This window comes from Labrus mixtus, chromosome 6, assembly GCF_963584025.1.
Source record: "Labrus mixtus chromosome 6, fLabMix1.1, whole genome shotgun sequence".
Taxonomy (NCBI): domain Eukaryota; kingdom Metazoa; phylum Chordata; class Actinopteri; order Labriformes; family Labridae; genus Labrus; species Labrus mixtus.
The window spans coordinates 30,751,733-30,777,432 of NC_083617.1; the positions used below are offsets into that span (position 1 = coordinate 30,751,733).

Sequence of the window (25,700 nt, forward strand, 5' to 3'; positions counted from 1 at the left end):
AATATACAATACAGCAGTTTTTTACTGTAATACATACAAAATAGACTAATTCAATATTTAATAATCCCCTTATGTATTGTACTTTGCACACTAATTAAGCATGAAGCTAAAATCTAAATACTAGTAAACAGTTAAAGATGTCACTTTTCAACAGGACAGCACTCAGCACTGCCCTTTCGCTGACTGGAGTTCATGTCAAAGGTTAATGAGCTGCTCCTGTGGTTGCCCTGTTGAACTCATCTGTCACAGCAAGCGCTTAAGGAAATGAACTAGTTACTCAAATGAGGAGAGGGAGAGGATGTGACAAGTAGTCAGCATTTAACAGTCGGCTGGATTCGGAAATGAGAAGATTTCTTCAGTGTGAGGAATGTGAGCTGGGATTCAAATCATTTGAATGGAGCCATGTGGCTGCTTGAATTTATATCCCTTTATAATCTACATCAATGCACCAAAGTGTCTATTTTATTTGTCATCATCACAACCATCATCTTCACAAACTGGTCTTGGTCTGTGATGTATTGAAGTCACTTATTCCACCAATTGTGCAAGTATGCTGCCCTTTGACCGTTTTTTATATAGTCTTCAGAGTTATAAAGATGAGCCGTGAAGTGTCTATATTCAAATAGCACCATGGAGCCCAGGGGACTGCTAATAGCAAGTCTGATTTTATTTATTCTTGTTACTAGCAGCCTAGGAGGACATTTAAAATCAGGCGAGTAGTCTATGGAGTTATTAGTGTTTTATATACATCATTTAGGTGTTTCATCTAAAACCGACAGAAGTATTCCCGATGAGACGATTAGACACAGGATTCTGCGACTAGTCATTTCAATATTTTCTTTTTCAAGATTGTTGTTCCAAATCAATGTGTGATCCCCATGATGAAATTTAAAATCTAATTATATCACATAGACGTATATGTATTCTGAGAAATAAGTCAATAGTATTGAGTCAATGTTATGATCTTGGTAATTACATACCATTCTGCTTTCTTGTATTTATGAGGCACAAAAAGATTTGTGTATCAGCTGTAAATCAGTGTCATTTTGATTTAATGCAGGGCCGACTCTGAAGATGGACCAGGCTTTATTGACATTTCAAAACCAGCTGACTGAAGAAGTGCAGGTCTTCTACACCACAGATTATTGCTACAAGGTAAAACAAATAATAATAATAATAATAATAATATATATACAGTATATAAACACTTTTCAGTCCATTCATCTGATTATCTAGTTTCTCTGCTAAGAAAGATGTGATTCAGTCAGCACAGTTATTTGGCAACATGCTTTACTCGTAAAAAAAAAAGGTTTTTGAGCAAGAAAATAAATGTTATGAATGTTCTTTAATGAAACAAATCTCTTTTTTTAAAATGCTCACATTTTGTCTCAAGACTTTTATAAACACACATTTAAATTTATGGCCCTCAACATGCAAAATGAGTGTCAATTCAAAACATCCTGAAGGTGTAGCAGAAAAGTAATTAGAAAACTTAAGGCTGATCAAATGTGCTTTTCATAATGCTGATAGTATTGTTTAGAGATCAAAAATGAATATCTAATTGTGCACATAAGCTTTCAGATCTATGATGGCCTTTTTTTGTTTCATTTTTGTATTTCAACTGGAGGATATTCAGAGATTGGAGAAGGGAAAATCTTGATTTTTCACAAATAAATCAAAAGGTGTCTGAAGACAGTAAAATAAGTGTGATTTTTTTTCATAAGTTGTCTTTACCAGCACACATATTTTGCACCTTTGACGTGTGCATGTTCCTTTTGCATAAATTGTTTTGTTTGTAATGCTCTTTCTTTATTATGTCTTTTTGCCCAACTTTAGGAGCGGAGAACATTTCATTTTACTACTTGCGTAGTTGACAAAGACCTTTGAATCCTACAACCTTTATACTTGTTATCAGCATGACCTCATTGGATGTGTTTTGCTGTGATGTCTTAAGGGGCCCTTGAGGGCTCTACACAATGGCTTAAGAAACAGAATCATTATTTTACACCCAAAACTTTTGAGTGTAAATTACATTAATTGAGCCTTTCACCTGTTTTTTTCTCCTTAGTGTGTGTATCAACACATGGTCACTGTGAAACCCAACAACAACAATGAATCGACAGTCATCAGCACAAAATTTACCCTGACTATGCAAGTGGAATCACAGAACAGGAATGCAACTCTTTGCAGGTAACACATTTAAGAGACCTACATTTTAATATGAATCAATAACATACATTTTACCTACAACCCACAGAGGCAAATATATTTCTTTATTTCCTCTACTCATATTAACCCAGCCTTTGGTATGTTATTGCTATTTTTTTCTAGACATAATATAGCGTGGTGTCGTCGTGATAGTGTCAGCAGTCTGTAACATTATTCACAGGGGTAATCCTGACCTGCTTTTCGGACCTTATGCCCCCCTTAAACCAACTCAACATGTATTGATCCAGAGCCTTTGGGGGGTTAATAAGACTTGACATTCCATTATTGATGAAAAGAGCTCATCAAAGCTTCAAAGCCACGTGTCTTTAAGAAGCCTCAGCAAGGATGTTTAATTTGTAATATTCATAAACAATTAGAACTGGCAAGAAGGAGGTGACTCCCAAATGATAGTTCTTCTTTTGGTGGTCACCTCTAAACATGATGCAAGAGAGTGAGTTGGAAGATCACAAGCCTTTGGTGCTCTTCTTTGACCTCTCAGAGGACTGGCCTTGTGTGTCCTAAATCAATGCTGAGGTCTCTAACCAAACTGAACTCCCATTGATTTGCTTTTCCTTTTGAAAAAAGACTCCAAGTGATAGCTAGTATATCATCCCAACAGTGGATCAATATAAACGTGTAATGCATGGTTTGGGGCCACGAGTGGGAGACGAGTGGACAGGACACTTTGAGTTTCTAGACACTAGATGGTGCTCCTGAGCTTCATAGATAAAAATCATCTGAGAGACAGAGACTCTTTCTGCTGTCAAACCTGCAGCAATAGATACAAAGGTGAAGTTAATGTATGATTTAAAGGAAGTGTTATTTCAAAAGTTCTCCAATAAAAAAATAATACCTTGTACTTTTATAGACCAAGACCAGTGTCTGAATATTTCAATATTTTGGATGCAGATGGAGTCGGACGTATGGAGAAGATGGTCATTACACTGTTTGGATCAAATTGTCAGAGGCTACCGGTAATGCAAGCTGCATCCATACTGTGGATAAAGTACCACACAACGCATACCTACGTAAGACCCAGGATGATGATATTCAAGAAACATTTTTGAATAGTTTACCAAAGTGACAGAGAATTTAGCCTGTCTCAGGTAAAGTTTTTAATAATCTCTATACTTCTTGGAGTGGTAAAGAAGAGATCATTTTAAACAGGATATCTTAGCTCTGATATCTTATCTCTTGTGACGTGATGTGTATTGACCAGATAAGGCATGCTTTGTTGAAAAGGGTTAAAAGAAAGGTTTTCTGACTGTTCTGAAGGCCAGGCTCCATGCATGGAGGTTTGTGGGTAATACATTAGGGAGTGTGGAAGGATTAGGGCGTAATGGGATTTTGAAAGCGTCACTCTACATAATGTACACTCTACTTAACAATATTGCAGATTATATCGTACATCAGACTTTTAAGGCCAAGTAGCCATTATCCAAGCAGATACAGTCAGTGTGACTACACCCAACACAGTATGATGAGCTTCCATTAGCTTCACAGATCGGTGATTATACAGACTCCCCATGGGACCTGCTCAGCTTAAGTAATGGCCTGGTCAGCAGTTTAAGGCAGGTTAGAGTTGCCTTGTTAGGGATTTTAAAGTTACCTTTAGTGTCTCAGATTGATCAGCGGCGGGGCTTCATGAGGTAACTTTTTGAATGCAGTGTTTTTCAAGGACATGTTTCTGTGTAGCTGCTATCAAATCTCCTCTTCAGTCATTACTCTTTTTTCTTTTTACCACAAACAACAAGCAAGGGCATAATTCTCACAAAGAAATCCACAATACTGACAGTTTTTTTACTAATCTGAATTTATTTAATCGTTCGTCCACTATTATTTAGTCTATGGTTTTACTCCACCCACTTGTGTGATGCCCTCTGGAAGTCCAGCTTTTTCTCTCTCTATTTGTTTCCTCATCCTTGTTCCAGTGTTGCCTTACATTTCCTTTTCAAATGTCTGCATGGTTAGATTACCCAGAGCTGACGAGTTGTTGGATTGAGCAAAAGCTTTCCATCAGGTTCTTGTTTGTCACTTGAGGAATCTCCTTTGACACCGATTGACTGACAGAAAGCCACAGAGGCGAGTATAGCAGACAGTTTGGCCTTAAAGTTAAAGAGTTAAATCCTATGATGATAGAGATGTGCTGTATAAATCACCAGACTTTTCAACAGAAATAAATTGACATTGGCTGACATTAACACATTTTATATTTGTTAACGTATCCTATTCTTTTCAAGCTATCCTGGTGGCAGCTCTCTTACTGGCTCTAATTGCTCTCTTATTCATTGGAGCACCCTACATCTACAGGTACTCTTTTTTTGTTTTGTTGCATCATCCACAATGGAAAAACTTAAATGCACTGATTTCCCAGCAGAACCAGGCTGATAAAACTTGCCATCCCATTTCCAGCAGACATTGTACAACCAAATGTATTAAGACCATTTGCTGCCAAATGGATAATGTGAGTAAAATGCTTCTTCTCATTCATTCTTCAGTTAAGTGTCTTCATAAATTTAATAACAAGACAAAAATGCATAATTTTGATTATTAGATTCAGATCAATCATTGAAAGTCTAATTGATTTCTCTTAAATGACTACACTGGTCTTCGTTTCGTTGGGACTATAAAGATCTCAATATGCAAAATGTTCATCAATAATGTACAGTATGTTTAAGGAAAAAGGTTGGAAACATTTTCAGCACCTATACATGGGGCCTTTGTGTTGTAAAAATCCTGTTAGAAGAGTAGTACAACAGGTTTATGAACTAGTTTAATTTATTCCCTGCGGATTTATTAATCCACTAAAGTACATGAATGGTTTTATGTTTTTTAATTTTGTGAGACCAAAATCAGCCTCGATACAATCACTTCATTTCATTATTTTCATTGGTCATCAATGCACTCTACAATGCAAACCAAAATTGTTCTGAGCCTCCAGTCATCAAGCCCTCGGAGACACTAATGGGATGATTGATACAAATGTTAGCAGAGCCAATTGTACAGCAGACTTACATAGAAGCAATAGAGCATTGTATCTATCCAATCATCTTCCTTGTTGGCAAGAGCTGCTGTGTATTTATGGTGAGCATGAATGGCCTCTCTCACTATTCTAGCAAGATGTCTCTGTTTCCCATATGCTGTCTGGATGGCATGCAGATCCATCATAACATATTAGTGCTGGTGTCTTCCTGATCTGGCTCTTTAAAGTGCTGTATGGAGACCAGTGAGTCAGGCTAATCCAACTGGGAGGGCAACAGGCCAGGGTCATCTTGGCTGCCTTCACAAAGGAGGAGGGAGGCAGGGGGGTTGAAGGCGTCACCATACAGCACAAGTTGACCAACATCATTTTGAGGAATTTTGAACCATGGAACAATTTAGTTTTTAAGTTTTGTACATTTTTAAACTTACATAACAATAACAGGAAAGTCATCAAATGTTTCCATTACATGTCATTTTTAGTGGTTGCTATAAGTATATGAAACGTTGTCATTTTGTCTATTTGTTCTGTTTTTGGATATTCTAAAGTACAAAGAATACAACAAATAGTATACACGTTTAAAAGACATTATCATCTTTATATATTGCAACACAAGGGGGCTCACAGCCGATTAGCATAAATTATTAAAGTGATATTATCGTTACCAATTTGCTATGTAAGTATTTATATTAACTGTATAAACTGTAATAGGAAGAAAGAAACAATATTATAAACCAATTTCCAATTACAATCATCTTGGGCAGTGGTAAAACCAGCCAGAGAAAGTTGAGAAAGATGACCCTAAAAACATTTCACAAAGGGCCTGAGTCCTATTTCTCTGGATAGCAAAACCACATTTTTCCTGGTATAATTTTTTCTGATAAGGTAAAAGTCATTAGAAAAAACCATAGGGAAGTTTTGGTTTCAGCCATTCTTCTACATTTAGAAGCAACTATCTTAGTGCATCTTCTTCAATCGATACAATCAAAAACTACCAAATGTATTTTTTTCACAGTCTTTTTCACAGTAACAATAGGAATGACGTCTCCTGCAGGTTTAATGTTAGAGTAAGGGCAAATGTAAGTTTGTTGTTGTTTTTTGCTGAAGGAAACTGAGTTTTAGGTCTATTCAGATGATTGAGTCAGTATTCTGGGGCTAATAGATCATTTACTTGACATGGTCTCTAAACATAATCATATACTCTCGGTGCCCAAACCTCACCAGATGTTAACTAATAAGAAATGTTTGGTGAAGCGACACTGTTTTGCTATGCAAAAGAAGAGATTATGGTTTGGGCCAAAAATAAGTTAATGTTACATTTGGTTTCACAGATCTGTGACGTGTGCTTATGCCCACAGGTAAAAGGACACAACTGTGCCATTAGTTTTGACACCTCCCCAGGTCCTGTAAACAAATGTGTGCACATGTTTAGAACAATCATCCCCCTCCATAGACACCAAAGTCAATAATTAACTTCACAAGCCGCTGAATAGTTTGAGACAATATACCATTTTTCAGAAAGAGTTTTCTTTGTTCAAGACCTGTCTCCATCCCAGCAACCTTATCTTATGGAATCTTGCAACACAGATATCACTTTTCACGTTACATCTGGCAACTTATGAAATTAAATCATGCCAATGTCTCTTTAGAAATGTTTAGCTGAAATATTAAAGGAATGCCCTTATTTCTGTCAACATATGTTTAATATTTTGTTTAGTGTCACATTTTAGAGGTAGCTATAGATGTTTCTATTCACTGATGTATGATGTTCAAAGTGGACAACATTTGTTGAGAGAAGTTCTTTAAACCCACATCAGGGAACAGTAAGTATGGATTATAGTTCAAACACTATAGAAGAGAACAAAAAATTATCTTTCACAAAAGGTGATCTTGAAAATAGTGACTGAAGGGGAACTGTTTGTCTAGAACTCTGCAAAAATGGTTGCTGAGAAAAACACCAACTAAAACATATAAGGACATAAAAGCTAAGAGGCCTGACATATAATCCCAATCTTGATGATTTAAAAGAGATTTTGAAAATAATGTAATAGCAGTGGAGTGAAAAAGAGTAGGGAATGAAATGGAAAGAGTTTATGAAGCCAATTGCTAATGTTCTATGTTTTGCTTGGCGCCATGATCTTAGTGATTAAACAAACGCTGTTACTTCTCATACTCCAAATGTTCAGTAAACCTTAAGGCCACAGTTCTAACATTACTTTGTCTGTCTCTTCATTGTGTGTACAGGATGGAGGACAATCATTTGAAGATGAGCACAATACGACTAAAACTAAACCAACACGTCTGTGCTCTCTGGACACTTTTCGAGGGTATGTAGACCATCAACAATCATCCATTTTATCAGTCTATCACCACATGTGGCTCCTTCACATGCTAATTCTTTTAAGAGCAGTCTAAGGCATGATTAAGATCTACAGCCCCGGCATAATAAATAATTACAGGGGTCATAGTCTGGCCACGGGCTCTCTCAAGCTTTTGTTATCAGGCCGTATAGCTTTGGGCATGATTTCTGATATCAGTGCATTGTGGGTTTGGAACAGTGCGTTTCTGTGAGACAGGAATGATGTGTGTGATTGAATCTGGGCTCCCTGCTTCCCTTAATTGTGGCCTAGGGGTAGACACAAAGCACGCCTCTCTGAAAACAGGATGCTGGTGTGGCTTTGACCTGCCCCTTGCCAAATAATTGATGTAATAATACCGTCAACATATCAGCACACATCCACACGGCCATAGATCTCCTGCCAGCGAGATGCAATCCAGAATCACAAAGGCAGCATCCAGGAGACAATTGGCATCTTCTACTGTGGCTTCCTTTTGGATGGAGAGTAATCTGAAACCAATATGTTTTAAAAAAAAAAATACATATTCCTTTAGTGGCAAGTCCTGCTGCAATCCTGGTCAATATTTTAAGCAAAAATGTCACTCTTGGGTTGAAGATATTATATATTGATGTCATAAATGGTTATGCTGGAAATTCTGATACCTTACAACACACTTAATCAATCATTGACTCAGCATTCATGATCAATGCTGCCTGTGCCTTCCCAGTCCTGTGACTTATGATCCTTACTCCTGATAAGTAACAACTTTCTACCCAGACCAGACACATCAGTCATCTGCCATAAATGCTGGAACATTTCTGAAGGCAAAATGCTTTTCCTCTGGGCTGAAAGGTTTTTCTGATCATTGCTCAGGCTCCACTGACATGATATACAGAGAACAGTCAGCTACTGTTGCACCTTCATTTTTCTAAAAGGATTTGGATTTTAATCTTGCGCCACACTGCTAAAAGCCTGTCGCCTGTTTCCTAACAGCTGAAAATCGCATCGTCAGTAAATAGTAGTGCCATACAACAGAGTGAACAACTTTTACAGCAAAACAATGGATCGGATTGCGTTTCACACCTCATGTCTAACTCATTCTGTGCCTTATTTTCACTAAACTCAATATTTTCCTCTGGTTTGTTTTATGTAGCTCTGAAATTTGCCACAAAAAAACCTAACAATGTCCACTGAAGTTTTACTTTATCAAGGTCGGACACTCTGCTGGCTTAATGCTTTGCAGTGATATACAAAGCTAACTATCTGATAGTACTAAAACATATTTTCTTTTATTTCTCAATGTGGTTTGTCTAGAATGGTGCTTACATTATCATTCAAACACCAAGGATGTTTTCTTTTAAAATGATGGGACAACAAAGGGTCCCAATAAGCCCCAATACTGCAAGGATATTCAGGTCTCATCTGGCTTGTAATTTATGGCTTTGTCACTATGGCGACTAATGGATCTTCTTCAAAATTAAGATGATTGCCTGGATGGGTAATTGTTAGTGTGTGTGTGTGTGTGTGTGTGTGTGTGTGTGTGTGTGTGTGTGTGTGTGTGTGTGTGTGTGTGTGTGTGTGTGTGTGTGTGTGTGTGTGTGTGTGTGTGCGCATGAGAAAGAGAGAGAGAGAAAGAGGGGGGGGGGGTACATGGGCATGCGCAGCAGGATTTACGCTTCTTAAAAAGCCCTTTGAGATGATAGTGTCTGATTAAAATCTTGTATCAGCAGGTTGGGGCTAAAAGAGGAGTAATGGCTTGGGTGCACCCTTTAATTGAATCTTGGCCGAAAAACAAGAGGAGGCAGATGATACAGTGCACCTTATCAGACAATCTAGTTCCTATATCTTGTCCTTATCTTGTTATGTCTCCTAAGAACACTTATATAAATTGTATTGTTTGACTAAACAACACATGATTCAGAAACATGAATCAAAACATAAACAACACAAGTATGTGGTATGTTAAAAGGATTAAATCCAACCTCAGAAGTAGCTCAACCATGCTAGCATTTACTGTACATCATGTAATTGTACATATCCATTTTCTGACATGCACGGCAAACACCTTTTTTCCTCCAGTGTCTGATTCGGTGAGGCACTCCATCACACGTGGTGCAGTCTTGGCCAGGGCTAAAGCATAAAGTGTATCATATATTAGATGCAAAGTCTGTAGTCAGCACTGCTCGAGGAGATTCAGAGGACAAGTGTTCATTTCCTGAGTGATTCATAAAGCTAAGATTGCATTACCTTGCATTTGGAGTGTGACAGCATGACAGCTTCTCTTTTAGCATCTTTACCTTTAACACATAAGTTTATATTGTACTGAATGTATTAGTTGTGGTAATAAAACACTTAGATATAAAATCTTATTCTGTATTTAATATTTTCTTATGATAGTTTGATTTAAATGTGTTTGTTCAACATTTTTCCAAATATATTAATTATTTACTCAACTGCTTGAAAGGCAAATGCAATCATGACTCATTTCAATTATTTTGTTGTTAGTGTATTGATTTCCAACCAGGGAACTAACCAGGGGAGCGTCAGGCTTTTACTGCTCTGAGGTTGTTAAAATTAGAATTGGACATTATCACTAAATCATGACAACACACTGGATAGTTCAAACAAAGTTATTCTGGTAAGCACAGGTGTGTTGGATTATTCTGTTGGGAGTTTTACAATGAAAACAGCTCAAACTGATGGGGTCCCAGGACATTGGCTAGGATCCATTTGTTTAGTTCCTTATTGTTGTTCTGTCTTTGTAGGTTTGCCTTGACAGTCATGGTTTTCGTGAACTACGGTGGAGGAGGCTACTGGTTCTTTCAACATGCACCGTGGAATGGTAAAGTAAAGTACAAGGCATGCCAAAGAAATACAACTTATACCACAGCTTTTTCATTCTATTTGAATCTCCTCCTTGCATCTCTTTGAGTGTCATTGAAGCAAATTCAATTAAATTCAATAACTTTTAACAGCTCATACAGTTCAGAATGTTTCATGGAAGTCGTTGCCATGTAAAAAAAAAAAATCGTATTGCCATCTTTAAAGAGAACATATTATCCCCCTTTTCCACCTTTTCAAACAGTCCCCTGTGGTCTAAATGAAACAGCTGTGCTGTGCTTTGGTCAAAATATAACATGAATCAAGCACCAGAAGAGGTTTGTGACCCTGTATAAACCAGCTCTCTCAGAACGCTCCATTTTGGCGTGTGTGTCTCTTTAAATGCAATGACCCCCCCCCCCCCCCCCTCCCGGTAGACATCACTCCTCTGTAGTGAGAATAAAAATGGCGGACCTGCGCAAAAGTTTTGTTCTAGACTGAGGGTGGAGTCCATGGGTGGAGATACCAGGGGAGGGGAGGGGATTTTATTTTTTTACCAGAATCCCACTGTGACATCACAAGGAGAGCACATTTGAAACGGAGCATTTTTCTCTGTGTTGTTCGACTTATACAGACCACAAACAAAGGACTGGATGGATTTAGTTCACATTTTGTGGGTCAATAGACTCTCAGGTTATCCAAATATATGTTCAAGAACACTGTACAAGTGGATTTTTCATAATATGTCCCCTTTAACATAAAGCCAAATATAAAGTTATTGTGTAAATGCTGGAAGTTATTCACAGGTAACATTTCTCCTCATCATTTGCAGCATTTCCTCATCTGCTAATTTTGTTGAATGCAGTCTTAAATACATTAAAAAACACTTTCTATTGTATTCATTTTTATAAGACAAGGATTTTTTTTATTGAAGTTACAAACTGGGTAAATTAAATGAAATTAGCAAAAAAATGCAAATTAGAAAAAATCTGACATCATTTTTTCAAGGAGTAACTTTTCAATACATTTAGTAAGTTTCTGTCTCCCACTTTTAAATTTTATAATCCACTGAATATAAAATTACAATGGAGAAAGAAAACAAAATGATCTTTGAAAGAAGTTAGATATTCTTCAGTCACAACCCTCATAGGAAGTTAATTAGGAACAGTCGGCATAACTCCTCCCTGTAGCAAATAATGCCTCCTATTTCTTTCAGTAACAGAACGTTTTTCATCCAAACATGTCACTGCAACTTTTATTAAATCAGTGTAACAGTAAATGGGTGTTCTGAATTCATATGTTTATGACAGTGTTGTTGACACATCCAAAAGGAAGTATTGATTTCCTGAAATGTTTGATTCATCTTGTCTTTGCTGCAGAGAAACTATTATCACATGAGTGCAGATATTCATTAATCACACATTTACAAATGGAAAGGTAAAGGCACAGGCTTCACTTTAAGGACAAATAATTGTTTTTAGTTCTACTTGTATATTTGATTCAGGACATTAGAAAATAGCAAGAACTGTGAAAACTGAGAAGTGACATAAAGTTCCAGTATCTCTGTGTTAACTGTTCTAACTGTATATCTCTGGATGTTTTGCAGGTCTAACTGTCGCAGATCTTGTTATGCCATGGTAGGTAATGGTACAAGAGCACTGTCAAACATTTTCATTCAATTTTTATGATATTTTTATTTATCACACAAGTAATCACAATTTTGTATAAATATGTGTTTTAATAGCTTAATGCCGTCTTTTTCCAGGTTTGTGTTTATCATTGGAACTTCAGTGGTGTTGGCTTTCAGATCTATGCAGAGGAGAGGAGTGAGCCGGCTGCAGCAGCTGCGCAAAATCACCTGGAGAACAGGCGTCCTCGTGATGCTCGGCTTCTGCTTCCTTAACTACTCTCCAAGAGATGGACCACGTAAGTTAAAAAATGAAGCAGTGGATTGTCAATGAAACAAAAACATTGTGTGTGGTTTTGCCTTTTTATGTACTGTACTGCTGGATATAAGTGAAAAACAGACTCTGGTTTGTCCAATAATATGTCCACCTATTACATGTACTGTATGGTACAATTTATAATTATCTCTAATGGAGACAGATAAAGGGTTTTCTAATATTAATGGACCAGAATCAGAATTTAGACTCAACAACAACAGGAAGAGTTTATTATGTTGCATAAACATAAATAACAATAAATACCTCCAAAGAAATGTTTTCAGAGAATAGTTTGAGTGTCATTTTATAGATGAATTACAGTGATTGGGATTTACCTCTTTCGATGTGATAATTTACCTTTAATTCTCTTCACTGAGATCTGAATAGCTTGATTTTTGACTTTTGGCTTAAAAAAACAATAAATGCGTTTATACTGTTTAAAAAGCAAGAGGTTTTTTCAGCATTAATGTTTCATAGACAAAATAAGTTATTAAATACTTGAAAAAAAACTCAGCAAACTAATAAATGATAACTGATTCATACAAACCAGGAGTAATCCTCAGCTCCTGTAGGAGCTGCTAAACATAGCCTATACATCACTAAAACTCAGGAGACAGATACTTCTGTGTTATATATGTTCAATTCTTAATTTCTGATCTGCAGGGATATTAGGGTTAAAGGAGGAGAGGCATGCTGAAAACACACCATTTTATTGTCCACCTAGGGATGGAAGGGGTGCCTTTCTCACATTAGCCACCCCCACTGCTAATGGACTTTCCTGGGTAGATGTCTGCATAACTGGGTTAACAAAAATATTGTTATTGTGTGTGCAGACTGAAAATCCAGCACCAGGGGACATTTAACAGAGGCAGATTGGGCAAAAACAACAAGGACATAATGGACGATTGCAAACAGATAGTGTTTCACCCTTCAGTCTCATGCAGCTGCTCTAGAGGCTGCTGCTGAAGCTGATCATAACATCACAGTGACTTTACCATTAACTGCAGCTTTGCCCTCTGTCTCCAAGGACGTCCTCAGAATTTCAGTCCAATAACTAAATCAAATTAGAAAATAGAGTCATATCAAGTGAATGTGTTTGATGGTTTCAGTGTCCGACAGGAAAGAAAGGGTTTTAACCTCTGACATCACTATATACTTTTTACTGCTAGCTGCAATACCTAGATGTCAAATTTGTGTATTTGATTTGATCTTTTACACTTAACAGTTAAAAGCTTCCACTATTTGTTTGTTTCTTTAGTCTTATTCATGTTAACAACTTACTACAAAAGATAATTCAAGATGAGATCAGAAAGTCAAATTTGGCAACTAGATTATGTCCAATTAAGAAAACTCTCTCTTTTTTTAAAGTTTTTGACTCGGCTACAGTATTTGCAGTACTTTCTCATTGTTTTATTCGTCTCTGCTCACTGCCCATGGAACCATATTGTTTTTGCTGAAAGTGCAGAGATATGGTAAGCAGACAGCAGGGCTTTTACACCCTGAAATGTTACTGAATGTCAAAGGGATCAAAAACTATTGATTATCAGTTGAACCAAAAAATGTTTACACATTCCTACAGTTCAGCTTCAAACGTTCACCTCAACAGTGATTGTTTATCTAAGTAAATATTAGAAGTATACAGTTTATTATCTTGATCTTAATGTAACCTACAGTTTTACCAAATGTGTCATAAATAAGAGCTTTACTGTTCCTCCCTTCCCTTCATTTCCGCCACTTATTCGATTTGTCTGAATCAATGATTGGGGTAACACTGTTTTTTCGCCACTTTGTTCAGCAAAGAGGTTTTCAATTAACTAATGTGTAGATTACCATCAATCTCTCAACCACAAGCCAATCCTTTCCTTGTTGAGACCAAGAGATAACTGGGAATCTTTGCTTTGATTAGCTTCCCACTTTCCTGACATGTCCATATCCTGAAGGCTGAAATGATTTCCCAATGACTGTTACCTCCTTCAGCAACAGTCATGGAATAATGGAGAATCAATTCATAGTTTAGATTTCTTTAAGGCATAAGGAGTAGTGACATAACAGCAAGTCTATGCTTATACTCGAGTTGTAAGTTTTATGAAATAATAAAATACCTTTAATTGTATTGCACATTTCTTAACAAAGTCACAAAATCATTGGTAGATAAATGTGGAAAAGGCTAAATATAGTGAATGTAAGACAATTAGTTCAGATAAAAGCTGATTTATACCAATAATAGTGATAGATGAAATTCCTGATTGGGTTTTAAGTCATGTGGTTCATGTTGTTTGTTGTTGACTGTGTTCCAGTTTCCTTGTCCTGGCTGAGAGTCCCTGGAGTGCTGCAGCGTCTGGGCTTTACTTACTTTGTTCTGTCTCTCCTGCAGACTTTCTGGGGCCAGAAAGAAATCCCTCCGACAGCGGTGAGCTGCTCTGTCAATTTCAATTTAGCTGGTCATTATACACCAGTAAAAATAATTTAAAGAAGTACAGCCTGACACACATTCATACATTTGCTAGTTTGCCATGTTAACTCCTTGGTCGATTTTGGTGATTCAGTGTTATTCTGCTTGATGTGATAACTGTCCATATACAATACTTGAGTTAAAAGATTCAAACGTTATTGCAGTTTTTCACCTTAGGATCATTTATGATAACATTTGTGTTCTGTTTGATGTAGAACCATTTGGGCAACCCTGTTCAGGATGTGATCCTTTATTGGCAACAGTGGCTGATTATCATCTTGCTGGAGACTCTGTGGCTATGCATCACTTTCCTCATGCCTGTGCCCGACTGCCCAACGTAAGTCCAACAAGGCTCCTACTGTCACAGCAGTGAGTCTGATCTACTCACCAACCCAATGTAGAGACATGCTGTCAATTGTTCCATGCTGAGATAATCTCCAGTTGAGGCTACAGGACTATAGCAGAGGTGTGCACCTTGTGTTTCTGATGTTATGAACTGCCATGATTTATGAGCATGTGGTGGAAGCTTCAGAGGGCATAATTACCCAATCTCAGTCTGTCATGAGCAATAAGAGGAGGGAGGCAGAGGATCCATCTTCCTCGCTCTGTGTCTTCTGCTTCGTGATGCTTTTTTTTAAATCTTTTTTTTTTTCCTATGCTTTGACCCTGCCTAGTGTAACACTTACACTGTTAGTTCAAGTCCTACTGTTTTCCTAACAATCGGGTATTTTTTTCAACATCTATTCAATTTTCATTTTAGTGCAATGTGAGAATGTGTTGTAAACCCAGATCACCTACAAATCTTAGAAACAAGAGGACATCTTGTTAAGCTCTGTTTTTCATCAATTCTTTTGTTGCTACCTTTTCAACTATCTTAATCTTTTAATTCTAATTATACCATTGTTGCTTGTTACCAGAGGATATTTGGGAGCTGGTGGAATTGGTGATAAAGGTCTTTACCCAAACTGCACTGGAGGTGCAGCAGGTTACATTGATAGATGGATGTTTGGTGATAATATGTACCGATACCCCACATGCAAAGTAAGACAATCTTTTAACTCAGAATTCATTATTTTATTGCTTTATCATAAAAGCCTACTTGTGTAATTAACCTTAAAAAACCTTGCATTTCATGTTGGCTTGTCCAGGAAATGTATCTCACCACACAGCCCTTTGACCCAGAGGGGGTTTTGGGTACAATCAACTCAATCGTCATTGGATTCCTGGGGATGCAAGTAAGATGGATAATTTCTTCCTGTTGTTTGATTAAAAAGAGGTACAAACATTTTTTTGTTTCGTTTTCAAATTTAGTTCAGCTTGTTTGAACGTTTATTTAATGAATTATTAGAATTGTTTTCTGAAAAATTTTGATCAGTGAGGTATTTCAAGAAAGCAGTAGGACTATTGGATTAAATTTACAGTGGAATTTCATTTTAATCTCAGGAGGAGTAAAGAAGAAATGTGTGAATGGGTTAAGTGAGCACCTCATGTTCCCACAACATTGGCCCCCAGATTAACTGAAAACAGAGGCTTTTTATTATCAGGATGAAGCAAAACCTGCCCTATAAAGACTTACAAATTAATAATTAACTAATTATTATTTTGTAAGTCTTTATAGACAGAAAACAATAACATGCATGTGCTGACATGGGTTAAATAGATAAGGCTATCTATCTATCCATTAAACATTCATATTTGTAATGAAAAAGATATGTTTCAGATTTATTTTACTTGATCGATAAAGTTCCTCATTTATCTATGTTGATAAGATAGTATTAGACAGCAGGGCAACAGTATACTCTGCACTTAAATGAAGGTCGTGTGAAAGACTGTTAGCCAAATTTCAAATGTGCAGCTGTCCATTTTTAATGACAAAAAATGCAACAGTATCTCTTATAACCATTTGTGTTGTGGGAAGCTGCCCTGCAAAAACAGCCACATTGCTCAATTCCCAGCGGGCGTTTTGCAGCGACCCCATCAGTCAACAAGCCTTAGATGAGACGCCAGGTGCCTGCTGCCCTCTTCTATATGTTCACCGTGCTAAAGTCGTCAGCTGAAACATATTCATCATCACCAAATTAATCACATGGTGCAGATGACTTACGCTCCACATCTGCCTCAATAGAAAAGGGGAAATGTGTCCGCCAAGTCATGGACACAACGTTGACACCCACATCCCAGGCCTATTTGGTTACCCAAGGGCAAATACATGGTGTTTACATGGTATTTCTCATTAAATGTGTGATGATGAGTCGTGGTGACTGTGCTTATATTTACTTTCCCCTCTATAGGCTGGAAAAATTTTCATTTTCTACAAGGGAAGGAACGTCCACATTCTCTCGCGTTTCATTGTGTGGGCTGCCATCCTGGTACGTTATGTCATGTGGAGGTTTTACAACACAGATAATGAACTAAATTGGTATAAAAGCCAATTGATATCGAGACAATAAATCACTTAAAACCTCTTTCTGCCACTATAACTCACACAGAGCTGAGCACTTTTATGTCCTTAACGGTGCACTATGGAGATTTGTTAGTGAAATTTGAAAGTTGGAGAAGTGAAACAATTCTATGTTATATTTTCTGAACTAAATACACAAACTCTACTCAAAGAAAAAATGGGTAAAAGCTACCAGGAGAGTTACAGTTTCACTGTTGCGGGTTCCAGGGACCACATGTTCCTCTGATGACAGTTTGTGTATAGGGTTATGAACATATACCACAGAATCTGTACACTTCTCTAACTTTTAAATTCCTCTACCAAAACTACATAGTGCACCTTATAATATTTGACTTTGCCTTGCAGGTGAACTTTGCAGAGTGTTGTCCAGCCCCTGATAGCTACTGAAGCTATTCATTAGCAGGACATTGCAGAGGAAATGTGTGATCTCAATACAATAACACCACATCGATGTGTGGCTGGGTTTCCGGGCAGAAATGGGAATTCTAACTTCTCAGGGGGATACATTCTATCTCTCGTTGTCTGTGGGCTTCACATGTGGTTTTTGATTAGAGGAGTTTAGACGTCTGCATAAGGAACATCTGATGAAGAGTATGATTGGTTCATGTAGCCTACATGCACGAAAAGTTTCAAACATTTACAGACCAATCAGATGACAGCACGGATACAGTAATATAACTGATATAACTGATATTCCATCAATAGAATTGGGTTTATTGGATACGTGTTTTTAAATAGATTAAAGTCTATTCAAATCCAGAATTAAAGAAAGCTTTTCATAAATCTACACCAAGGTAATTTGAGGTCCTATTGGTTTGGGGTCTGATTTCTTTCTGGGTGGTCTCAAAACAAGAAGAGAGGCAGGATGGCCTCTATTTCATTTAAAGGGGGAATGTGTCCCACAGGGAGAAGCTCAGTGATATGCGAGATGGGCTGTTTTGCATTTCTGAACCTGTGGAGGCTGTTAATCTGCTTTTACGAGATTGAGAGATATTCACATCGAAAGGCCCAGTTTTGCTGAACCGTGCTTGGCCACAGTTTCATTTACGTACATAAGATACTCTAGAGATGAACTCCTCTGCAAAATAGGGTCAGTATGAGCAATCATGTTGTGGAGGCAGACATCCTTAACTGGCAGTCCTGTGACCTGGAGTGATGATGGAGCTGGAAGAGCTGGCAGCATCATTCAGCCTTTGAAATCTAAGTGAAGCAGAGTAAACCTAGCCAAAGAAAAACAGGAACAGAACCCATTACTTAATGTTGCATAGTTGTTGTATATTACTGTACTATCCACACAATTTGATATATAAGCTTAATTCAGACTGGTATCTGCAAAAATGTAACTTTTTTATGAAGAAAAAAACAAACATTTTTTTAACCCTTCATTGGCCATAGATTTTTTTTTTCATAAGTTTAGCAAGTATTTGATGACAAACCAAAGTTTTGGATAAATTATGTTGACTTAATGCTGATGATAGATGAAAAATCTGAGTATTACAACTTTTCTCCGGTTTCTTAAGAATATTAGAACCATTGTTTGACTAACACTCCAACACTGCTGTTGCCATTGTTCAAACTTGTTGTGATAAAAAAAAGGTACTTATTAAATATATTTTATAATGTATTAAAATAACTTAATATTGTGGAAATAAAAGTCCAAAATTGTTCCAAGACTGGATATAGGAAGTCAAGAAGTATAGGGGATGGGTCTTTTGTTTTTTCTGTGAATCAAGAAAAATCCAGTCTGTAAGAATCAATTGAAATTCTGTTGTGAGAATTAAATGTCATTAACCTAAATTCCTAAATGACAAATCTCCCCATTCTGTCTCTTGTTGTTGAATCTTATTGACTATCATTGTGGAGGGAATGACCGGAGGGGTGTGAAATAAATTACATCCATTTGGCTTCTCCCCAGAGGTGGAGTGATAAAGATGAAAGGATGAAAAACAAAACATTAGGCTGTTATGTTTTCCACTGAATCTCTTGGTCCAGCAAGTTAATGTTACATAGATTTTTGGGATAATATAAAATATAATGATGTTTGGGTTGTTATATTCAAGATCATGCAGTTTTTAGCTATGGGATTACTTAACTTTAAAACGTTAACTGATAAAGAAAATAATAGTAACACATATGTTCTCATGATGAATTGGTTGCCAGGGTGAACAGGCCTTTTTAAATCATTCATGGAAAGATACAGACCATGTCAAGAGTAAGACTACGACATCACTTACCCATGTTAATGTATATTTCTTCTGATTTCTTTTTGATGTCAGTAGCTTGGTCTATTTGAAGTCCCTTTTGAATGCAAGTGTGAAGTGTTTTCACCAACTGAGAAAGAAAGAAATCATTTTACAGATTGGCCTCATTGACTCTTTCATAAGAATTTCTGGGGGGGAGGCAGGAAGCAGAGCTGAAATGCCTCTTGTTTCAGACATGTGCTCTTAACATTAGCAGGTCTCCTCAGTGGAGGAGGGAGCTCATTTCTGCACTCGCCCAACCAGAGAATTGTTATTATTCAAGGGAGGCTCACAAAGAAGCAGAAAGTGTTTCTACAGTGAAGTGAACTGTAGTACGGTTTTAGTACATTGATATTCAGGGGAGGCTATGCATTCACTCTTAATAAACAACAGCCCCTGTTAATTAAAGTCCAACGATCAGACTCCAGAAGTGAGAGATTGAAATTGAGCGATTGTCCCACATACCAGCCCCATCCCACATCCTGCCGCTTGGATAGCCTGGAGACTCAATCCAGCCTGAGCAAGGCTATTTCAACACAATTGATTCTGTCATCTATACACATGATGGATATCCATTTTTGGTTTGAGATCCACAGACTTGGGTTTCTATTTGGAACAAAAGTGTATCTACATGATATGTAAAGGTCAACAGAAGAGTAAATATTAGCTTTTATTGATGTGGAGTTCACAGTATACAGTTATCTTGTAAAGGTTAATTAGTCTGTGGAGTCAACATAGCCTCAAACGACTGTTATTCTTCAGTTGGCCCTCCTCTAGAGATTATTCATCAGTGTGGATAATCAAATTGGCATTTTGCAGTATGATATTCTGTAACGTCATGGACCTTGTTCATTTGACTTTCAGATAATTGTTTAATCTGCTGGACTCACTTGATTCAGTTGCTTCATGTTTTAGCAGCCTAATACAGCTTGCGTTATCATCCTCCATTGATTTGAAATCTGTTTCATTCCCACCCTTAGGGAATCTCTGCAGCCATCCTTTCTAAGTGCACACGAGATGGAGGATTTATACCTGTCAATAAAAACCTTTGGTAAGTGCTTCCTGACCCTCTTAATCCAGCCACTTTTCCTCACAAAAGAAAGGATGGATTTTCCAACAGGCACAAATCAAGGATGCTAAAACACGTGCTTACTTTCCTCTTACGACAGCTACAACTGTAAATAATCACCCAGGCTGTCAGGAGTGTGAGGTGGAGCAGTTATACATCCTGCATGATCGCTTTTCCTTACAGCCAGCAAGATAAAGGATGTTTTATCCTCTCTACAAGGCACTCACTGCACATTTTACCAGCTCTGTATGATGAAGTGGGATCCGGCTCTAGCAAAAACCATCTATTTAATGACAGGGTAGTCTAACTGCTCCCAAACTATCTTTGCCCTTTTGTAAAAACAAGGCACAGCATCTAGTCTACGTGTGTAATCATTTTGCATTACAATACAGCGCCATTACTTGCTTAGACATAGACGACTTTACAACCTGGTATTGTACTACTCCTACTAATGTGATGCTATTAATTTTAATGTTGTATCACGAAGAATACCATTCCGTCTGTGATGTGTAAGCTAATTTTTTATGATAATCCCCTGGGGTCCCCACTAACACTGTGCTCATCCCTCGCCATTACCTGCATGGCTTTTATAGGCTGTTCATCAAGCACAGGTTATTGAGCTCTTGCGCATGATCCCTGCCTGGATGTCTAGAAGTAATTACCTCTCAGCCAGAGTCCTTTTTGGCCCCACTTCAGCTGAGATAAAAATTTAAAAAGGCCAGTGTAGGGAGGCTGCTGGAGGCAGCCATTTTACATTAGATGATATTACATCAAACATTCTTGCACTTAGGAGCAGACAAGGACATGGCTTGTTGGCACAGCTGCATCGTGCATGTGCCAAGGATCCTCTACTAATGCTTTAGCCCAATCTCACAAACTGGCCCACCCTTTGCTGGTTTGTTTCAGGATTCCTTGGGGTGATTTACCTATAATAGAGTATAGATAGACTCCCCTAATTCACACCATTAACATTTTAATGTTTCCAGAATGAACCAGGTTCAAATGTTGTTGTTGTTGTTGTTGTTGTTGTTGTTGTTGTTGATGTAAAGTGTTGCTAATGTTCTCTCCAGGTCGTTGTCTTATGTGATGTGTATGGGCTGCTTCTCCTTCCTATTGCTGGCAGGCATATACTTTGTAACTGATATGAAGAATTGGTGGAGCGGACAGCCATTCATATTCCCAGGTATGATTCACAAATAAGAGAACTCAATGTTGTGTACCAGTTTCATATAAAAGAATAATACTTTCAAACAGGATTGACACAGGATTTCACACCAATGCATAGTATTGTGCATTATGAGCACACTTATGTGGGGTGTTCATCTCAATCACCCAATGGCCTTATGGCTAGTTCTAGTGGTAAACTTTCATATAGTGCTCCCTCATTTTAAGTCCTTATTAAGCAACATCACTGCACATTAGTCCGTTTTTGTGGTGGGGGGTTTTGACTGTAATTTTCATGTGGTTAGAGATGAGGCCTATCACGCTTCTAATATTATTGAGTACTGTAAGGCAACTGTTTAATAACAAGCTCACCATGTTAACTCTTAAGGACAAACACCTAGCTGTACGACTGTCACCCACTTGAGGCAGGGGTTACTGCCCTTTGTGATGTCACAAAGGGCAAATCTCAAACAGCCTGTTTAAGCACACATTTTCTGAACAGTGGAGAAGGCAAAATGGACTTTTATCATAATTGGGGGGTTTTAGACAAGCTAGGAACACATGTAAGTGTTCGATATGTGACTTTTAACAGTGTTAGTAGTAGGGATTTAAAACTGGAAGTGAGAGTGAGCTGATGTTAGAACACTGCAGGATATTCTCCGGAGAATTTACCTTGAGCCAATAGGAGGGGGAAGTGAGGTTTATATACTGTGACTGCTGCAGGGTGCATAGAGTGTATACACGCGACCACTACCATCTTAAACAGCTGCATAATGTTTTCTATTTGCCAGTATGTTGTTGTTCTCCAGTTTTGATGTCAGGATGTTTGATGTCTCCGGTTAATGATGTCATTCCGTTGGACTACAAGTAGCATTGATATAAAGGCGAATACTCCCATTATAGCCCTGTATAGTGGACTCTGTTGCTTCATCTGCTACTTCCGCGTTGTTTTTTACCTCAGGAGACCCCCCCCCCCCCTCCTGTCTGACAGTGATAGTCCCCCGCTGTAAGGAGAATATGTGAACAGCCAGGTCAGGAGAATCTCCGGAGCAGTCCTCCTGAAATGATCTAGATATTTTCCGGAGTGCATAAGTGAAAACAGCTTTAGGACTTCCTATGAATAGTGTGTATGTACATTACAAGGACAAGTGTTTTCTAAAACAAATCTCAAAGTTACAGACATGAACAGTGCCCTTGATAAGATTTGATAGTAAACAGCTGATGTACTTCAGGGAGAACTTGCCTGCTGCCATAGCTTACTGTCTATTCACCTGCAGTGATAACAAGACCTTTGATTTGTATTAACAGAGGTTAATATTATTATATAATATCCTGTTCATTAACAACTTGTTTTTTATGTTCTTCTCTCCATCCAAGGTATGAACTCTATCTTTGTGTATGTTGGCCACTCTCTCCTTGGTTTTTACTTCCCCTTCAGTTGGGAGATGCGCTTCCAGGAAAGCCATTGGGAATGGCTCCTTCAAAGCCTGTGGGGAACTGCACTGTGGGTACTCATTGCTTACCTGCTGTACAAGAAGAATTTCTTTCTCAAAATATAAACCAAGATCAACAGTTCATTTTTAATTCAAATTTTTCAAGTGTAAAAAGATGTGATTGTTTAAAAGCATAAAGAATACATCTCTGGGAGTTTCAAATAAGTTTAGTTAATTTATCCATGAAGTCACACCTAAACACTTTAATTTGACTGAATTCTACTGATTCTAATATCCAATCCATCTGAGGTACGAGCAGAACAGAGGAACTACTTTAAGAGACTTTATTTTTCATTTAAAAAAGTAGGAAAGCCTTCATCTATGAAAGCAATTTAAACATCACTTGGTTTCTAAACAACATATCTGACCCATTGTCAGAGTGTTCAGCTTTTATTTGATACCACTTTTTTTGTGTGCTGAACGGACTTATTAAATCAAATATAGCAAGGTGGTACTTAACAAATTAGGTTGAGTGATTCCACTACACACAAGGCCAGTCATTATGAGTCTGTTGCCATGGCCACTCCTTTTCTGTGTGTGTTTGTGTGCCAGTACCATCTGCTGCCCTCGCGACAGTACTTTTATAGGGGTCAAGATGAACAGCTCACAGTGAGAGTGTCATCACGGGGACTGAAACCTCTTGCACTTAATGTATTGGAAATCAGGGAAATTAAAAATATTCAATTCATCAGTGCCCACCAAGACCTCTGATTGTTTTTAACAGATTTATCCCACAAAGCTACTTACCTTCTGAAATAAGGGTTTATTTTTACACCATAGGTTTGACTTTTTCCATTTGGTTGACAATGTGGTGAAGTTATTTATGGATGCTTCTGTAGAATACATAAATAACAGTTCTAAGTGTGCCCTCAGCATAAGGTCAGGTGGTGTCATGAAAGAATCATCGAGTTAATGAAATGAAACTGCACCATGCTCTTCTTCCAGACTCAAATCAGATTACACCATCCTCAGAAGCTGTAATAACATTGTGTGTATATTGTAGTGATTTTAGTAATTGCCTTATGAACAGAGGTTATTGTTTGAATCCCATAGGTACATCTTGTCTTTTTGAACAGGACTCAAGTCCATAATTGCTTTTCCCAACTACTGTGCCAGCAATGGAAAGTCATAGCGGCATCTTTTGTATATGAAAAAAAATCAATACGTACTCACCACAATGGTCTTAAGTATCTGTAGTGTATGCTTTGATTTGAAGTATAACCATTTAGTTTAGTTGACATTGTGAGAGATTTCGCATTTCTCATTATACATAGAGTTATATATTTGCTAATGCAGAATTCTTGGTCTCTTATACGATTCAATGATCTTTGTTCTGTTTGTCCACCTATATAAATATAGTGTGTAGGTGAACATTTGAGTAACGCATTTCTTACCATGTTCCATCTTTATTCAAACATTGTATCTTTGGGAAAGTCAACATTTTCTGATTTTCATGACTGCTACATTTTGATGCAAAGTCTTTCTTTTTTAAACAGAGGGGTTGAAATAAAACCTAATTGTTGAATACAAAAGTTACAAGAGTGTTTTTTGTGCCTGAAACTGCAAAACATTGATCTAAGTGTAACTGGATATTATTCAGCTTTTCATCATTTATTTTCAGCATGTTGTTATACCAGCACAATTCAAGAATTACACAAGTTAGTATACTGTTAGGGTCCACAAGTTCCTGCTAATTTCATTTAGTTTTAGTTTTTTTCTTCTCTTTATATTCCATGGTTGATTCTCAAATTTTAATAACTCAACTTTCTTAAGGTTAGGAAATGAGAGACGTATTTTTGTATAAGCCATTTGGATACTAATGAGACAAACCTAGAAAACAAGAAACCATGTGCAATAATTAAAAATGATAACATCCTCACAGTTAACATGTCTGTTTCCTCTGCATCCCAGTGAGCTCCTGTGTTTTTACTCCATGCAGAGGCATTGATTGGAACTATTGCTGTTGGATTGACTGGTGTCCTGCCCTGAGGCTGAAGCAATGCATCACTCCACACCATCCAGTCACAGAGAGACCTCTCAGTGTAATGCGGTCTTGGAAACACTCTTAAGACATGTGAGGAAAAGGTCACACAGCTTAAATACAGCTGATCTTACAGTTTAGCTCGTCTCCTTTGTTAGCATTAGCAAAGTATGAGCAAGTAAACATGATAATTAACTTCAAATCTTTGGGTGAAATTGTAATATCCATGGGGTTTAGGTCCAGCAAAATTAAGTGAAATGGTTAATTTTGCCAATATGTCAAGTCTAAGCAGAGTTTGTTGCTGGGCCACTGACTGAAGCCTTGAAGCCAAAAATAAACTGGAATATGATGTCATGGTGAAGTTACAGGTGAAAAACATCTTTAATAATTATTAAATAATATATATACATCACTATTACTATATTAATCGCTATGCTGTGATAACTGGTAATTCCAATTAGCCTACTATATTTGATTTCAACCAGTGCCTAAAGCTTAAGTACCAAACAGTTGATGATAATAATAATCATCCCTCTGCAGAGTGTTAATG

At 37.5% G+C, this 25,700-nt stretch overlaps 1 protein-coding gene across 5 annotated transcripts; it reads left to right on the forward strand.

Moving 5' to 3' along the window:
• Window positions 1-586: 586 nt before the first annotated feature.
• On the forward strand, window positions 587-24,701 carry si:dkey-192p21.6 (uncharacterized protein LOC565246 homolog). Of its 5 annotated transcripts, none has more exons than XM_061040934.1 (18): window positions 587-712; window positions 1,061-1,155; window positions 2,069-2,190; window positions 3,118-3,236; window positions 4,449-4,518; window positions 4,621-4,672; window positions 7,433-7,515; window positions 10,293-10,369; window positions 11,954-11,984; window positions 12,113-12,273; window positions 14,588-14,700; window positions 14,958-15,079; window positions 15,660-15,783; window positions 15,891-15,977; window positions 17,034-17,111; window positions 20,424-20,494; window positions 21,583-21,695; window positions 23,054-24,701. In XM_061040934.1, exons 1-18 carry the CDS (start codon window positions 631-633, stop codon window positions 23,233-23,235), a joined length of 1,782 nt encoding a protein of 593 aa, XP_060896917.1. In that variant the 5' UTR covers window positions 587-630; the 3' UTR covers window positions 23,236-24,701. The 5 variants fall into 5 exon arrangements, with proteins under 5 accessions (XP_060896917.1, XP_060896918.1, XP_060896921.1 ...); XM_061040935.1 differs by having other exon boundaries at window positions 4,624-4,672; XM_061040938.1 differs by lacking the exons at window positions 20,424-20,494; window positions 21,583-21,695; window positions 23,054-24,701 and adding an exon at window positions 17,549-18,586.
• The last annotated feature ends 999 nt before the right edge of the window (window positions 24,702-25,700 follow it).

What these genes read in the sequence shown, in the direction of transcription:
- si:dkey-192p21.6 (XM_061040934.1), top strand. Translation starts at nt 631, where the DNA reads ATGGAGCCCAGGGGACTGCTAATAGCAAGTCTGATTTTATTTATTCTT. An exon ending in TCAACATGCACCGTGGAATG is followed by an intron (nt 10,370 to 11,953) that starts GTAAAGTAAAGT and finishes GATGTTTTGCAG; the next exon opens with GTCTAACTGTCGCAGATCTT. An exon ending in CCTGTGCCCGACTGCCCAAC is followed by an intron (nt 15,080 to 15,659) that starts GTAAGTCCAACA and finishes GCTTGTTACCAG; the next exon opens with AGGATATTTGGGAGCTGGTG.